This window comes from Impatiens glandulifera, chromosome 1 (assembly GCF_907164915.1).
Source record: "Impatiens glandulifera chromosome 1, dImpGla2.1, whole genome shotgun sequence".
Lineage (NCBI taxonomy): Eukaryota > Viridiplantae > Streptophyta > Magnoliopsida > Ericales > Balsaminaceae > Impatiens > Impatiens glandulifera.
Genome location: NC_061862.1, coordinates 157565109 through 157578806, shown reverse-complemented (window position 1 = coordinate 157578806; position 13698 = coordinate 157565109). Strand labels below are relative to the sequence as shown.

The 13698-nt window shown below is 28.7% G+C and overlaps 1 protein-coding gene across 1 annotated transcript; it reads left to right on the top strand.

Moving 5' to 3' along the window:
• The first annotated feature begins 285 nt into the window (after positions 1-285).
• Positions 286-2586, top strand: LOC124918230 (CRAL-TRIO domain-containing protein C3H8.02). The gene is made up of 6 exons (XM_047458436.1): positions 286-505; positions 877-1029; positions 1171-1317; positions 1491-1643; positions 2207-2329; positions 2436-2586. Exons 1-6 carry the CDS (start codon positions 386-388, stop codon positions 2511-2513), a joined length of 774 nt encoding a protein of 257 aa, XP_047314392.1. The 5' UTR covers positions 286-385; the 3' UTR covers positions 2514-2586.
• Positions 2587-13698: the final 11112 nt, after the last annotated feature.

The window sequence follows — 13698 nt, the reverse complement described above, 5'->3', positions numbered from 1 at the left end:
TCCGTCTACATGTTTCTCGTTTATAATTTCCTGTTTCTTATTCCCTCAACCCTTCTTTGTAAGTATTTTACTTGTGAATTTGTGATTCAAATTGAATTTCGTCGAAATTAAATAGGGTTTTACTTTGAGTTGAAAACTAAATAAAAGATTTTGACTCATTTACATCAACATTTTTTTTCTATCTCTAACTATTACATTTACAGCCATTTCCTACAGCATCAAATCAAAATTTATATATCATTCAATGACGTTCACCACCGCTCACCTAATCAAAATCTGTCATTAGAATCTTCATGTAATCTCATTGTAAAGAGAGGATTCGCAATTCAAATCAGTACCCATCATCTTGAAAACTGTAAAGAAAGAGGCGGCGAATCACAAAAAAATGGCGCTACGGTTGTGTTCTTCATTTGGCTACCTAACTGTTCCTTCTCCCCGTTCCAGTAGACTTATAAGAACATTCTCTGTACAAAATCCAATCGTATCTTCAATCGAGTCCAGTAAGGTTGCCCATTCCTCTTTTCAGATAAATTCAGATTTTTTTACTGTATTTCATATCTAATCTATGGATATAAATAATCCTTATGTATGGATTCTTACTAAACCTATTTTTTCTGGAATAGGGTAGTTATTCTTGGCTCCTAATTGAATACTAACTTGGGGATGTTCAGATTACCTTAATTGTGCCAAGAATTGTTGACCTACATGAGTTAGGGTTTTTGATGAAACAATCCTCTAAGGAAGTTCTTGTTAGAAACTACAAAATCACCATACTGCTTGATATTTTAGAGGGTGGTTGGATTAATCAGCAATGGTGAAAATTTCACACTGAAAACTTATTTCTATAGTTACCATGTTTATACTTATCATTTGCAGTTAGTGGTGGAGGTTAAAGAGAAACTTCAGAATGATCATTATAAGTTGCCGATTGGGAGATATGGGAGGGATGATGAAGATATGATTTTATGGTTTCTGAAAGATCGTAAATTTTCTGTTGAAGAAGCTGTTTCCAAATTGGCTAAAGCTATTGTATCCTACTCTTCTTCCTAGAATAGTTAAAGCTTGAAATGTTTTTGCCTTCATGTCTGGTTCTTTTAACAGGAAAAAGAAAATAGTATGCAAAAGGGAATGCATGTCAATGGAGTTTGTTTTTTCTGTAACATTTTTTAGAAATGGTATCACGAGTTTGGTGTCTCGGAGTTGTCGGAAGAGTCAATCAGAAGTATAGCTGAAACTGGAAAATCTTACTTGCATGAGTTTCACGATACACATGGTAGACCGGTTCTAATAGTAGTGGCATCCAAACATCTTCCTGCTGTAAGTATAAAGCTTAGACTAGCCATTCTGAAGATGTTTGAACATTTTTGTTCTTTATAAATTGTGAATCTAGTCTTCACTAGATTAAGAACAAATTATGGCATCAGAAATTCTTATTCAGTTTGCGTCTTTTTTAGTTCACACTTGTGATGATTGATTGTTTATGGTTTCAGAAGCAACAATCATCAGATAGTGAGAAGCTATGCGTTTTCCTGATTGAGAAGGCACTGAAACAACTCCCGGCTGACAAGCAAGAAATACTTGTAATACTTGATCTCCGAGGTTTTAGCACAGAGAACACAGATCTCAAGTTCCTGACATTTTTGGTAATTTTCATTGGAAAAATCAAATTAATTTTCACTTAGATGCTCTCTTTTCGTTAGTAATGACTACCACCATGTTTACCTTGCAGAGATTGCATATTCTTCCCTTCTTTTTTGCGAAAAGGAAATTAAACCTCATAATTTGAGATGCTTAACATGCCCAGTTCTCATTTTCAAAAGCAAAATTATACAATAATAAGTTTCATCCGTCAAACTAGCCTGGATAATATTTGATCAGGATCTAATGTCCATTCTTTGCATCTGATCTGAGATTGCATTTTCAATTATTCATTCTACTTTATGAAACATGTCCAAGCTGAATTGAATAGTTTGTTGCTAATTTGATCCAACTAAATGATGACCATATAACTATCTAGCTCCCTGCATTACTTGCCAATGACAGCTATTTTGGTCATTATTTTCAAAAGCTTCAGTTTATCGTGTTTTCAACATGAATCTGATCATGTCTTAATTGGGTTTCCTTCTGCTTCGCTTGTTGACCATCTGAATACTTACAATGAATGTTGTTCTAAATATGACACACAACTTACTCATATTTCTCGCAGTTTGATGTATTTTACTATTATTACCCAAGAAGGCTGAGTGAAGTACTTTTTGTGGAAGCTCCGTTTGTATTCAAGCCAGTCTGGGCTTTAGTAAAGCCCTTGCTGAAGTCGTATGCTTCCCTGGTAAGAAAGCTTAATATAACATCTAATCAATCGCTTGTAGATTTTGTTTCGTTCTTGCTTGGTTTATTGTATCATCTGATGTTCATTGACTGTTCTATACTTGAAGGTAAGGTTTTGCTCGGTGGAGGATGTTAGAAAGGAGTATTTTACAGAATCTACACTCCCTCATGTTTTTACAAAATGAAGGTGCAATGAATCTCCTACTCATATTTTCTTCTTTGTAATTAAGATTTCAAATATTTAACATTTTAGGTTCTTGAATATTTCAAATATTTTGCAGAAATATTGTATTTTTATCATTTCAAATTTAATATATTTCTCGATTCTTAAATCACAGGCGTCACAGAAACCCCAAACACTAGCAATTAAGTAAGATTTTTTCAAACACAATACTTCATTTCTTTATATCTTTCTCAAGTCCAAAATCTCAAACCTTATAAATCATCAATATAGAGCCAATATTAATAGGTGTTGTTTGAATTGTTTTTATGATTGTAACCGCAACTGACAACAAAAATAAGGCCATGAAGGTTAGCCTGTAGCTCAACAAAACCAAACAACAACAGCAACCAAAAACGATTTTTGATTCACCATTAACACATGTACATCATCCAAATCATGAACTTCAATACCAATTCGACCGACTAAACAGAAAACAGAGTTTAAATTTTGGAAAATGAAGAACACAAATTATTTAAATTTTTTATTTTAAGCTCTAAAAAGTATGCACACATCTTTTACAAACTCAATTACAAGAAACAAACCAAGCTTTTAAATTAAAAATTATGAAATTTGACTTTTTCAACTAGTTTTTGCTTGCTGCGCGAAGAAGATGGAGAAGACTGCCTAGGTCGCGGTGATGGGCCAGCGTCTACATGGCGTTGAACGTCCATTGTCACAGCCCAATCTTCTTGGCCCAGGAAGAGGAGGCTTAAGGAGAATGTCACGGCCCAATCCTCCTGGCCCAAGAAGAGGAGGAGGCTTGAGCCCTTTTAAGCCCAACCCAAGGAAGATTCTAGATTGGAAGGAAGCTGGAAGGAAGGTCCTTGATTAGCGCACATAATGGAGAGTTAAAAGGAATTCCTTGATTAGTGGATCACTAATTGATATATAAAAGGAATGTCCTTAATTAGGAATGTCCTTGATTGATAATTTTAAGGAATCCCTAAATTAGTGCACAATCAATGTAACAGCTAGAATTAGTCCTATAAATACCTGTGAGGTATTACATTGTAAATCACCAAGTATTCGAGTAATATACTATTCTTTTTAAGAGTTACTCTCTCTCTCTAGAATTCTTGTGTCAATTCTATTAAACGCCGAGTGTTGCGTCGAGTAAGGCTGACTAATTACTCGTTCTTGCGAAGATAGTAATTAGTGCCGCACGGATCGTCAGTGAAAAGACTGAGCCCGTGACAATTGGTATCAGAGCTGAAATGACGAAAAGATCAGAAGAAAATTCAAAGGTCGTGGACGAAGTAGAGAATCTTCCCCACGGGACCGGAGAAGATGGTAGGAACTCTCGCAAAGTTCAGGCGGGAGGAATCAAAGCTACCAAAGAAAGAGATAGATCAAGAGACGCTATCGTTGACATCATCGCTAGGTTGGATAAGGTAGAACTCACCGTGGCGTACGGACAAGATAATGACGGGGACCTAGAGGAACGCATTGCCGAGCTTGAGAAGGAGAGAGACGAGCTCCGAGGAGGAATGCAAGGTGCCCTGAACGAAGGCTTGTCCAAATGTCAAGAGCAAGCTCAGATCGTGGAGAAGACCCTCCTTGGTGAAATCAGGACCTTGACTGAGAAACTCGAGGTAATGACTTCTAAGTTACAAGATACCGAAGAGGATGTGGCGTTACTCAAGAAGGCGGTTGCGCAAGAGTGCAGACGCGCACCTGTAGGAGTCCCCAATCCGATAAGGATAGACATTCCAAGGCCTAAAGCGTATTTAGGCGAGAGGAATGCGAAGGAGATCGACAACTTCTTATGGAGTCTGGACCAGTACTTCAAAGCACTCGGCCTAGTAGAAGAGGCGAGGAAGATTGATACTGCCACGACATACCTGGAAGACACCGCAATGCTGTGGTGGAGGCGAAGGAGTAGCGACATTGAAAAAGGTACGTGTTCTATCAATACCTGGGGTGAATTCAAGGAGGAACTCAAGAGACAGTTCTATCCTGAAAACGCTATTCGAGAAGCAAGGGCCAAGTTGCGGCGACTCTCACAAAGAGGGAGTATCAAGGAGTATGTCAAGGAGTTTATCGTTACTCTCCTTGAGATCCCTAACTACTCAGACGACGAAGCCTTGTTTGCCTTCACTGATGGTCTACAAATGTGGGCGAAGTTGGAATTGGAACGACGTAGTGTCCAAGATCTAAGCTCCGCAATTGCCGTGGCTGAATCTCTTGTCGAGATGAGAAGGCACGAGAAACCAAAGTCGACCTATGAGAGGAATGACAATGGGGAAAATGGTGGAGACCATATCTATAACAATGAAGACCCAGTTAAGTTTACCAAATCCAATGGTAAAGGAGATCGTGACGAGAAACATGGAGAGAAACCCCGGATAAAGTGTTTCTTTTGCGAAGGGCCGCACAAAGCAAGAGAGTGCCCTATGAAGAATAAACTATCAGCATTGATGGAGGAGCAAGAACGCCTTCACGATGAAGCTCGCTTGGGGTCGTTAAACCTAATCAGTGCCGTTACAGCAAAATTTGATAAGTCAAAGTTCGTGAAGAAAGGACGACTATTTGTGGAAACTAGAGTAAGAAACCACATGGTTAAAGCTTTGTTGGATACGGGAGCCAACAACAATTTTCTAGAGGTAAAGGAGGCGGGAAGACTGGGGATTAAGTACACTAAAGAGAAAGGGTGGCTTAAAGCAGTCAACTCGGCACCAAGTGCGACTTATGGAGTTGCTCGTAATGTGAAGATCAACTTGGGGGAGTGGACCGGCCTTCTAGATTTCTCCATTATCGACATGGATGACTACAAAATGGTTCTCGGCATAGAATTCCTTGACAAGGTAAATGCCATCCTACTCCCTTCTGCCAATATGATGTACATTCTAGAGCAGGGTAATACTCGCACAATACCTTTAACAAGAGAGGGCAAGAGAGAAACTAGGCACCTATCTGCCATGCAACTCTCAAAAGGTGCGGAGGACACCTACTCATCATCTTTTGTCGCTAGGAAAGAAGATGAGAAAATTGCGTCTAAAGAGAAGATACATCCAGAAATTACAATTGTACTAGAGAAAGGTCACGATGTAATGCCCGCTGGAGTATCAGAGAAACTCCACCATAAGAGAGAGGTGAATATCAGAGAAGAGTTAGTCAAATGTACTAAACCATCGGCGACAGTTCTTTATCGCATTAAACCTTCCAAATTGGAGGAATTGAAGAGGCAACCAGAGGAGTTTCCATTCACGAAAGGGAAGTGCGAAATAGCCAAGACCGCCAAAAGAATGAAGAAATGGGAGGAAAAGAAGAGAAGACACTTGGAGTTCGGAGGAAACCGAGTGATAGTAAAACTTCTCCTCCATCAAGAGAGACAATTTTCGAAAATTCATAAAGGGCTTGTGAGGCAATACGAAGGCCCTTTCTTAGAGAAAAAACGGGTTAGAAAGTCAGCACGTCGCTCAAAACTTTTATCTCATGTGGAAATATCATCAGGGCCTACAAGGAGGAAGCGACGAGGACGTCGCCAGATTGAGTGGGGGAGAATGTCACAGCCCAATCTTCTTGGCCCAGGAAGAGGAGGCTTAAGGAGAATGTCACGGCCCAATCCTCCTGGCCCAAGAAGAGGAGGAGGCTTGAGCCCTTTTAAGCCCAACCCAAGGAAGATTCTAGATTGGAAGGAAGCTGGAAGGAAGGTCCTTGATTAGCGCACATAATGGAGAGTTAAAAGGAATTCCTTGATTAGTGGATCACTAATTGATATATAAAAGGAATGTCCTTAATTAGGAATGTCCTTGATTGATAATTTTAAGGAATCCCTAAATTAGTGCACAATCAATGTAACAGCTAGAATTAGTCCTATAAATACCTGTGAGGTATTACATTGTAAATCACCAAGTATTCGAGTAATATACTATTCTTTTTAAGAGTTACTCTCTCTCTCTAGAATTCTTGTGTCAATTCTATTAAACGCCGAGTGTTGCGTCGAGTAAGGCTGACTAATTACTCGTTCTTGCGAAGATAGTAATTAGTGCCGCACGGATCGTCAGTGAAAAGACTGAGCCCGTGACACCATGCATGGGGCCTACGTTCACCTTGGGTCGGGCCTAGAGCCTAAGTTTGGTCCTACTTGCATTGCATTGACTTCACGCTTGGGCACATTTACTAGCCCGCTGGGCACTCCCGATGGGTTATGTCAGTGTGCGGCTACAGCAGTGGTCCGACAACTTTACACGACAGCGCCAACATATTTTTTATCAATTTTTTTCTTTCAATCCTTAAGAAAACAAATATCGTTTTCAAAATAATTATTTATTTTAAATCCCGTGTGATGAGTTCGTATTTTAAGTTGATTCGGATTTAGTTTGGAGTTGACTTGTATACTGGACTTCATCTTCATTCTAGCTGGTTGTTGTTTCTTCAACGTCCGAATCTTGGGGTTTTTGTGTTTGACCGGTTTGATTAGTTTACTTCATAAGCTAAAAGTTGCAATAATTGACTCTTTATTCAAAAGATAAAAAATAACTCATAATTTCGTTACTTCATCTCCTTTGCGGTTAAGAATGAGTCAAATACGGACTCAATAAATGTACAGCAAGACAATCAGCAGAGGTATAAATAACAAACGACTCACCAACAGTTTAAAACATTATTCAGATTATAAAAAAATCTAGAATGAAAATTTTGATTAAGCTAAACATTATGTCGCATCAAACAAAAATACGACACCAACTCAAATTTAAGTAAAAAAACAAGACATTCTTCAATATTAAATTGGAGTGACAAAAAGAAAATTTCACTTTTTTTTTATCTTTTCTCTCTTTCTTCCCACAATGAAGGGTGATGCCAAGTCATTCCCTCACTAAATTCCCTCACAAAATTCTCTTTCTCTATCACTCATCTATATATATATATATATATATATAATAACTCTTAATTTAAAAGGTGGAGGTGTATAACACTCAATCCACCATCATCCACATAATTATGTAATTTTTCTATCTTAATTTATTTGTCTTAATTATTATTTCTTTTTCCTAATATATATTTCTCTTTCTTAATTTTTCTTTATTAATAAACTTTTTCCCTCACACTAAAACGTAATAATTAATAAATTTTAATATACAATTTTAATTATATTATATTAAAATAATAAATATTTATTATATATTTCAAAAATATAAATACATATATTTAAAATATATAATAATATAAATATTTTATTACGTTTTAGTGTGAGAGAAAAAGTTTATTAATAAAGAAAAATTAAGAGAGAGAAATATATATTAGGAAAAAGAAATAATAATTAAGAGATATAAATTAAGATAGAAAAATTACATAATTATGTGGATGATGGTGGAGAGAGTGTTATACACCTCCACCTTTTAAATTAAGAGTTATTTCAACCTTAACCATACAAAAATTAATAAATTTTAAGAATAAAAAATGATTTTAATTATATTAACTTATAATATAATATATATATATATATATATATATATATATATATATATATATATATATATATATATATATATATATATATATATATATATATATATATAATAACTCTTAATTTAAAATGGTGGAGGTACTTTCTCCACAATTATCCACATCATTATATAAGTTTTTTTTAATTTATTATAATTTTTTATCTCTCCTTTTATATATATATATATATATATATATATATATATATATATATATATATATATATATTAACTTTTTTACTCGTACAAGGTAAGAATTAATAATTTTTATAAATACAATTTTCATAGATATTTATTATATATTTAAAAAATATAAATTCATATATTTAAATAATTAATAATATAAAAAGTTATATTTAATTTTAATCATACAAAAATTAATAAATTTTAAGAATAAAAAAATATTTTAATTATATTAATTATAAATCTATTGAATAAATAAAGATTACTTTTATATTTAAAAATATGTTATTTTAATTTTATATAAAAATATTTAACTTTAACGAAGAAAGAAAAGAAAACATATTCAATATTATGGGAATCAAGGAAGGTGAACTACCAGTAAAATACCTTGGAATACCCCTGTCATCAAAACAACTCCAATACAATCACTTCAGACAACTGGTAGAAAATGTTAGAAATTTTGTCTTGGGTTGGGCTACGAAAAAACTGTCTAATGCAAGTAGAATCGAGCTCGTTAAAAGAGTCATCTTTGAAAGTATTGGCTATTGGGCCCAACAGATAATTATCCCAAAGAAAGTAATGGTTGAACTTGATAGAATCATGAGAGACTACATTTGGGGAACACAAGGCAGAGAAGGAAAAAAAGTCAAATGGGTGGATGTTTACACTCCCATTGAAGAAGGCGGACTAGGAATAAAAAGTTGTGTTGAATGGAACAAAGTCCTCATCATCAAGAGCTTATGGGAGTTGGAGCAAAAGGCGAACTCCCTATGGGTTAAATGGGTGCATACAAGATTTATGAAAGAAGAGCAGAGTATCTGGACACGAAGCATCAATGAAAGAATGACATGGTCATTGAAGAAAATCCTAAAACAAGAAAAGATGTTTTTCAAATGGTGAAACCACAATTGAAAATGGAAAAGGGGTACTATTCTGGCATAATTCTTAGTTGGATAATATTCCTATTATATTCAAAGAAGAAATGCAAGGAAACAGAGTTAGAAGAGAATACATCAAGTACTCATTTAGAGAAGTCTATGAAGGTAAATGTGATTCACTTTTGAGGCGTATTCTAGAAGGTGATTGAATCCTAAACCTAATGAGGCAGAAGCAACTCAATGAAAGTAATGATGAAATATGCTGGAAAACAGAAAGTAATGAGAAATTTATTACAGGAAACACATTAGAATTGGTTAGAAAAAGGACAGGAGGTAGATTGGCATAATGTGGTATGATCTTCAAAGATTATTCCTCGTCACCAATTTATTCTCTGGCTGGTATACAAATAAGGTTGACAACAAAAGACATAATTCGAAAATACATAAACATTCCTGATATCAACTGTGTTCTATGTTCGAGAGTTAAGGAAATCATAAACCATTTATTTGGGGAATGCTCTTTTGTAATACAAATCTGGAGGATGTATGCTGCAAACATGAACATCATCAACTTTCCAGGAATATGGAAGAAATCCAAGAGTGGATGAAGAATAAAGCAAAAGGAAGATCCTTTTTTGTAAGTATGTTGAAATGCTATTTTAAAGTAGTAATCTACAATATCTGGAAAGAAATAAATTTAAGAACTCACAGTGGAAGAAGTAGAACCGCTGAAAATATTTGGAGAGATATAACTTCAGATGGAAATGCACTCATTCAATCTTGGAGAGGAATCGAAAGTAATGAAGAGAATAGAAAGCTTTGCCAGATATGTGATATTTCGTTTGAGAATGTCACAAGTAGAATAAAAGTAAAAACGATGTAGGCTCTAATTGATTATTGTTATTGTCTGTAATTCAATTATTGTTTCATTGTCAAATCTAGAAATTGTCGAGATCTGATCTTAAATTTTTGTATTTTTTTTTCCTTTTTTGTATTTTTTTAATTAAATGACACTAAACTGTTTTTCAAAAAAAAAAAAAAATATTTAACTAAATTATTTATAATAGTTCAAATTTTAAGAGTAGAGTTATAATATTAGTTACTGATTTTTATTAAAAATATTATAAATTAAAATATATTATGATTATAAAAATCGTTCTAAAATTTTAAATTATATCCTATTTATTTTTATATCTTATAGTTCCGTACAAATTTGTTGGAATTTTTGTATTAATGTCCTCCATTTATGCTTACAACTGATATTTGAATAAATTTTTTCCAATCTTTGTTGTTTCGCTATTGTATTATAATAATAAAAATCTTTTGTAATTCTTTGAAAAAGGAGTGATCTTAAATTTGCTAGTTTCAAAAATTAATATAACAATCCAAATTACTGATCTTTGGAGAATTTAAATTTATTTTAAAAAAAATAAACTATAAATGACTATATAAACTATTAGTGAGAAATAAAAAAAAAATGATTTTTTCTAAGTTTTTTATTTATACCAAATTATACTTTTTTATTTTATTTTATGAAAAACAGAAATTCATTTATTCTTATATATTCTTTTCCGGACTCTAATATTTATTCTTATATGGTCTTCTCTCTCAACTATTTGAGTGATTATGTATTTTTTTCTTAATTTATCCTCATTCCTCTTCTTTTATTGAATCTCACAAAATAACTAAGAAAAAATATTTAAAAACAAATAAAATTATGATATTAATAATTTTTATTTTTTTAAGATATAAGATAAAAATAAAAAGTTGTTATCCTTATTTGAAGTAGTTTTATTTTAAATTGTTGGTCAATAAATATATTTATACATAAAATTATAAATATAAATAAACAATATTAAATGGATATCGATTAAAGTGTTAATCCTTAGTAAAATCTTTTAAAAATTTATCTATTTTTAAGATCACAATATCATATTTTTATTTTAGAGAAACTTAGTAATATATTGATGTTTATTAAAGTATTTTAACTCTTATTATATATATATATATATATATATATATATATATTTATTTTTGTTTAGCATTTTCATTTTCATATTATATTAAATATTATTTTTATATTATATTGTATAAATTGTTTTAAATAATATAAATATATCACATTTATTTTTAATTATTAATATAAAAATTAAATAAATGTAAAACATTTGTTATATTATATTATTGAATGTTTTTTATATTATACTATCATTTTTTATTTTATTTTCATAAATTAATTGTTTTATAAAAATAAAATTATATATTTTAATTTATTATTTTAAGAATATTTAATTAAATTGATAATTAAATTTTTTATTCAAAATTAATTTTACAATATATTAGAAATTATTTAATTATATTTATAATAATAAAATTATTTTAATAATAATTAATTATTATATTAACTTTAAATAAATATTAGAATTTTTTTTATTAATTATTAATTATAATTTGTACATTTTTTAATAATGAAATAACATTATTTAACAAAAAAAAAAAAAGTTAGGATATATTAAATAATCTTACTAATTTTAAATTTAAGTTTATAAATTAAATATAAAATAATTTTATAATAAAAATAATTTTATATTTTATTTTATTTATAAATAAAAAATTATTAATTAATATAAATTTATAAATTAAGTTATTTTTTATTTCTAAAATTTAATAATATATATTATTTAATATTAATTTTATGTATACAAATTTTTAAAAAGTTAGCTAAATAATAATTATGATATAATATTTATTTATTTTATTTTTTTAAACATAATATTTATTAACTAATTATATAGTATTGTTATTTCAATTTATTTATATTTTTTATATTTTTAAAATTAAATATTATATAATATTATTTATTTTAGAAAGAATCAAATCATTCTGTATTTTATTTTCATTTTTTTCTTGATTTCTCCCGTAACCCATATATTATTCTTATTCTTTAGATTATTTTTAATTAATTATGTTTATCGATTTATTCTAAAAAAACAAAAATTATAAATTTTTTTATTTGTTCTAAGTTTTTAATTGAAACCAAATTATATATTTTTTTTCTTATCCGTTTTTCATTCATTCTTACATATTCTTTCCGCCTCTCTTCATTATTTTTATTTTTATTTTTTTTTGTGTGTGTAAGTTTTCGAATAATTTAAATTTATTATATATAAAACTAAAAAATAAGTTTATAATTTTGATAATTTTTAAATTTGTTATGTTTATCAATTTATTCTAAAAAAATAAATGGTTATCAAACAAAAAAATTATAAAATTTTTTATTTGTTATAAGTTTTTAATTGAAATCCTATTATATATATATATATATTTTATTATCCGTTTTACATTCATTCTTGTATATTATTTACGTTCTCCTCTCTTTGATTAATTTTTATTTTTTTGTGTATATATAGTTTTCAAATAATTTAAATTTATTCTAAAAAAAATAAAATATAAATTGCACAAACTATACAAACTATTAGTTATAAATAAATTTATAAATTAAGTTATTTTTTATTTCTTTAATTAATAATATTATATTTCTTTTTATTTGTGTGGATAAAATTTAATTTTGTTTTATTATTTTTTAAAAGTTTTCACAACTTAATTATTTCATATATATTATATTTTAATTCTTTTTAATTTTAATTTTTTTAAAACAGTTTATGTACTATTAAATATTAATATTTAAATTAAAAATAAATATATTTTATTTAATTAATATTTATTTTTGAATATATGTAAATTTAATATTTTATTTATTTAAAATTAAACAATTTTAAGTTTAAATATGTATTAAAAGATAATATTATTTTATAATTTAAATATATTTTAGAAATTTTGTAATTAATAAAAAAAATTAATAAATAATTTAATTTAAATAAATTATTATTAATTTTTGTAAAAATAATTTCTAATTAAATAATAATTTTAAAACAAAAGTTATTATTCAAATTAAACAAATATTTTTAACTGATTTTTGAATAGTATTAATAAGATAATAATAATAAATAAAAAGAATAAAGTTTTATTTTTTATAAAGTTTTATTTTTTTATTATTGTTAATGAGTTAATATAAAAATATTTTAATTAATATGAAGATTAAACTGAAAATAATATTTATATTAAAAAAACTACACAATTAATTTATTATTTAATAATATATATATATATATATAAATATATATTTATATATAGACTTAAGTATATGTGAATATATGTTTAAGAAATGGTTAGAAATCTTTTTTAAAATATGTTAATCATAATAATAGGTGAAAATTTTCCAATCTTTAATAAATTTTAGAATAAAAAAATTGTATATTAATTATTTTAAAATAAACCATTATTATTTAAAATTATTAATATAAAAATGATTAATTTATATATATTTATTTTTTATATAATATTATTATTTTATATTTCTAATATTTTAAAAAATATAATATTAATTCTTTAAAAAAAATTAAGGTATATTAATAATTTTGAATTATTATTTTTTTAATTTTAATTTAATAACGATTTAATAATTAATATTAATTTGTTTTTATTCTTAATATAAAATATTAATTTTTTTCAAAACTTAATTATTTTAATTGTTTTAATAATAAAAATAATAAAAAAAATAAAAATAAAAAGTTAATTT

Coding starts and splice junctions, on each gene's coding strand:
- LOC124918230 (XM_047458436.1), top strand. CDS start 386: ATGGCGCTACGGTTGTGTTCTTCATTTGGCTACCTAACTGTTCCTTCT. Junction 506..876: donor CTTCAATCGAGTCCAGTAAG/GTTGCCCATTCC, acceptor TATCATTTGCAG/TTAGTGGTGGAGGTTAAAGA. Junction 2,330..2,435: donor TGAAGTCGTATGCTTCCCTG/GTAAGAAAGCTT, acceptor CTATACTTGAAG/GTAAGGTTTTGCTCGGTGGA.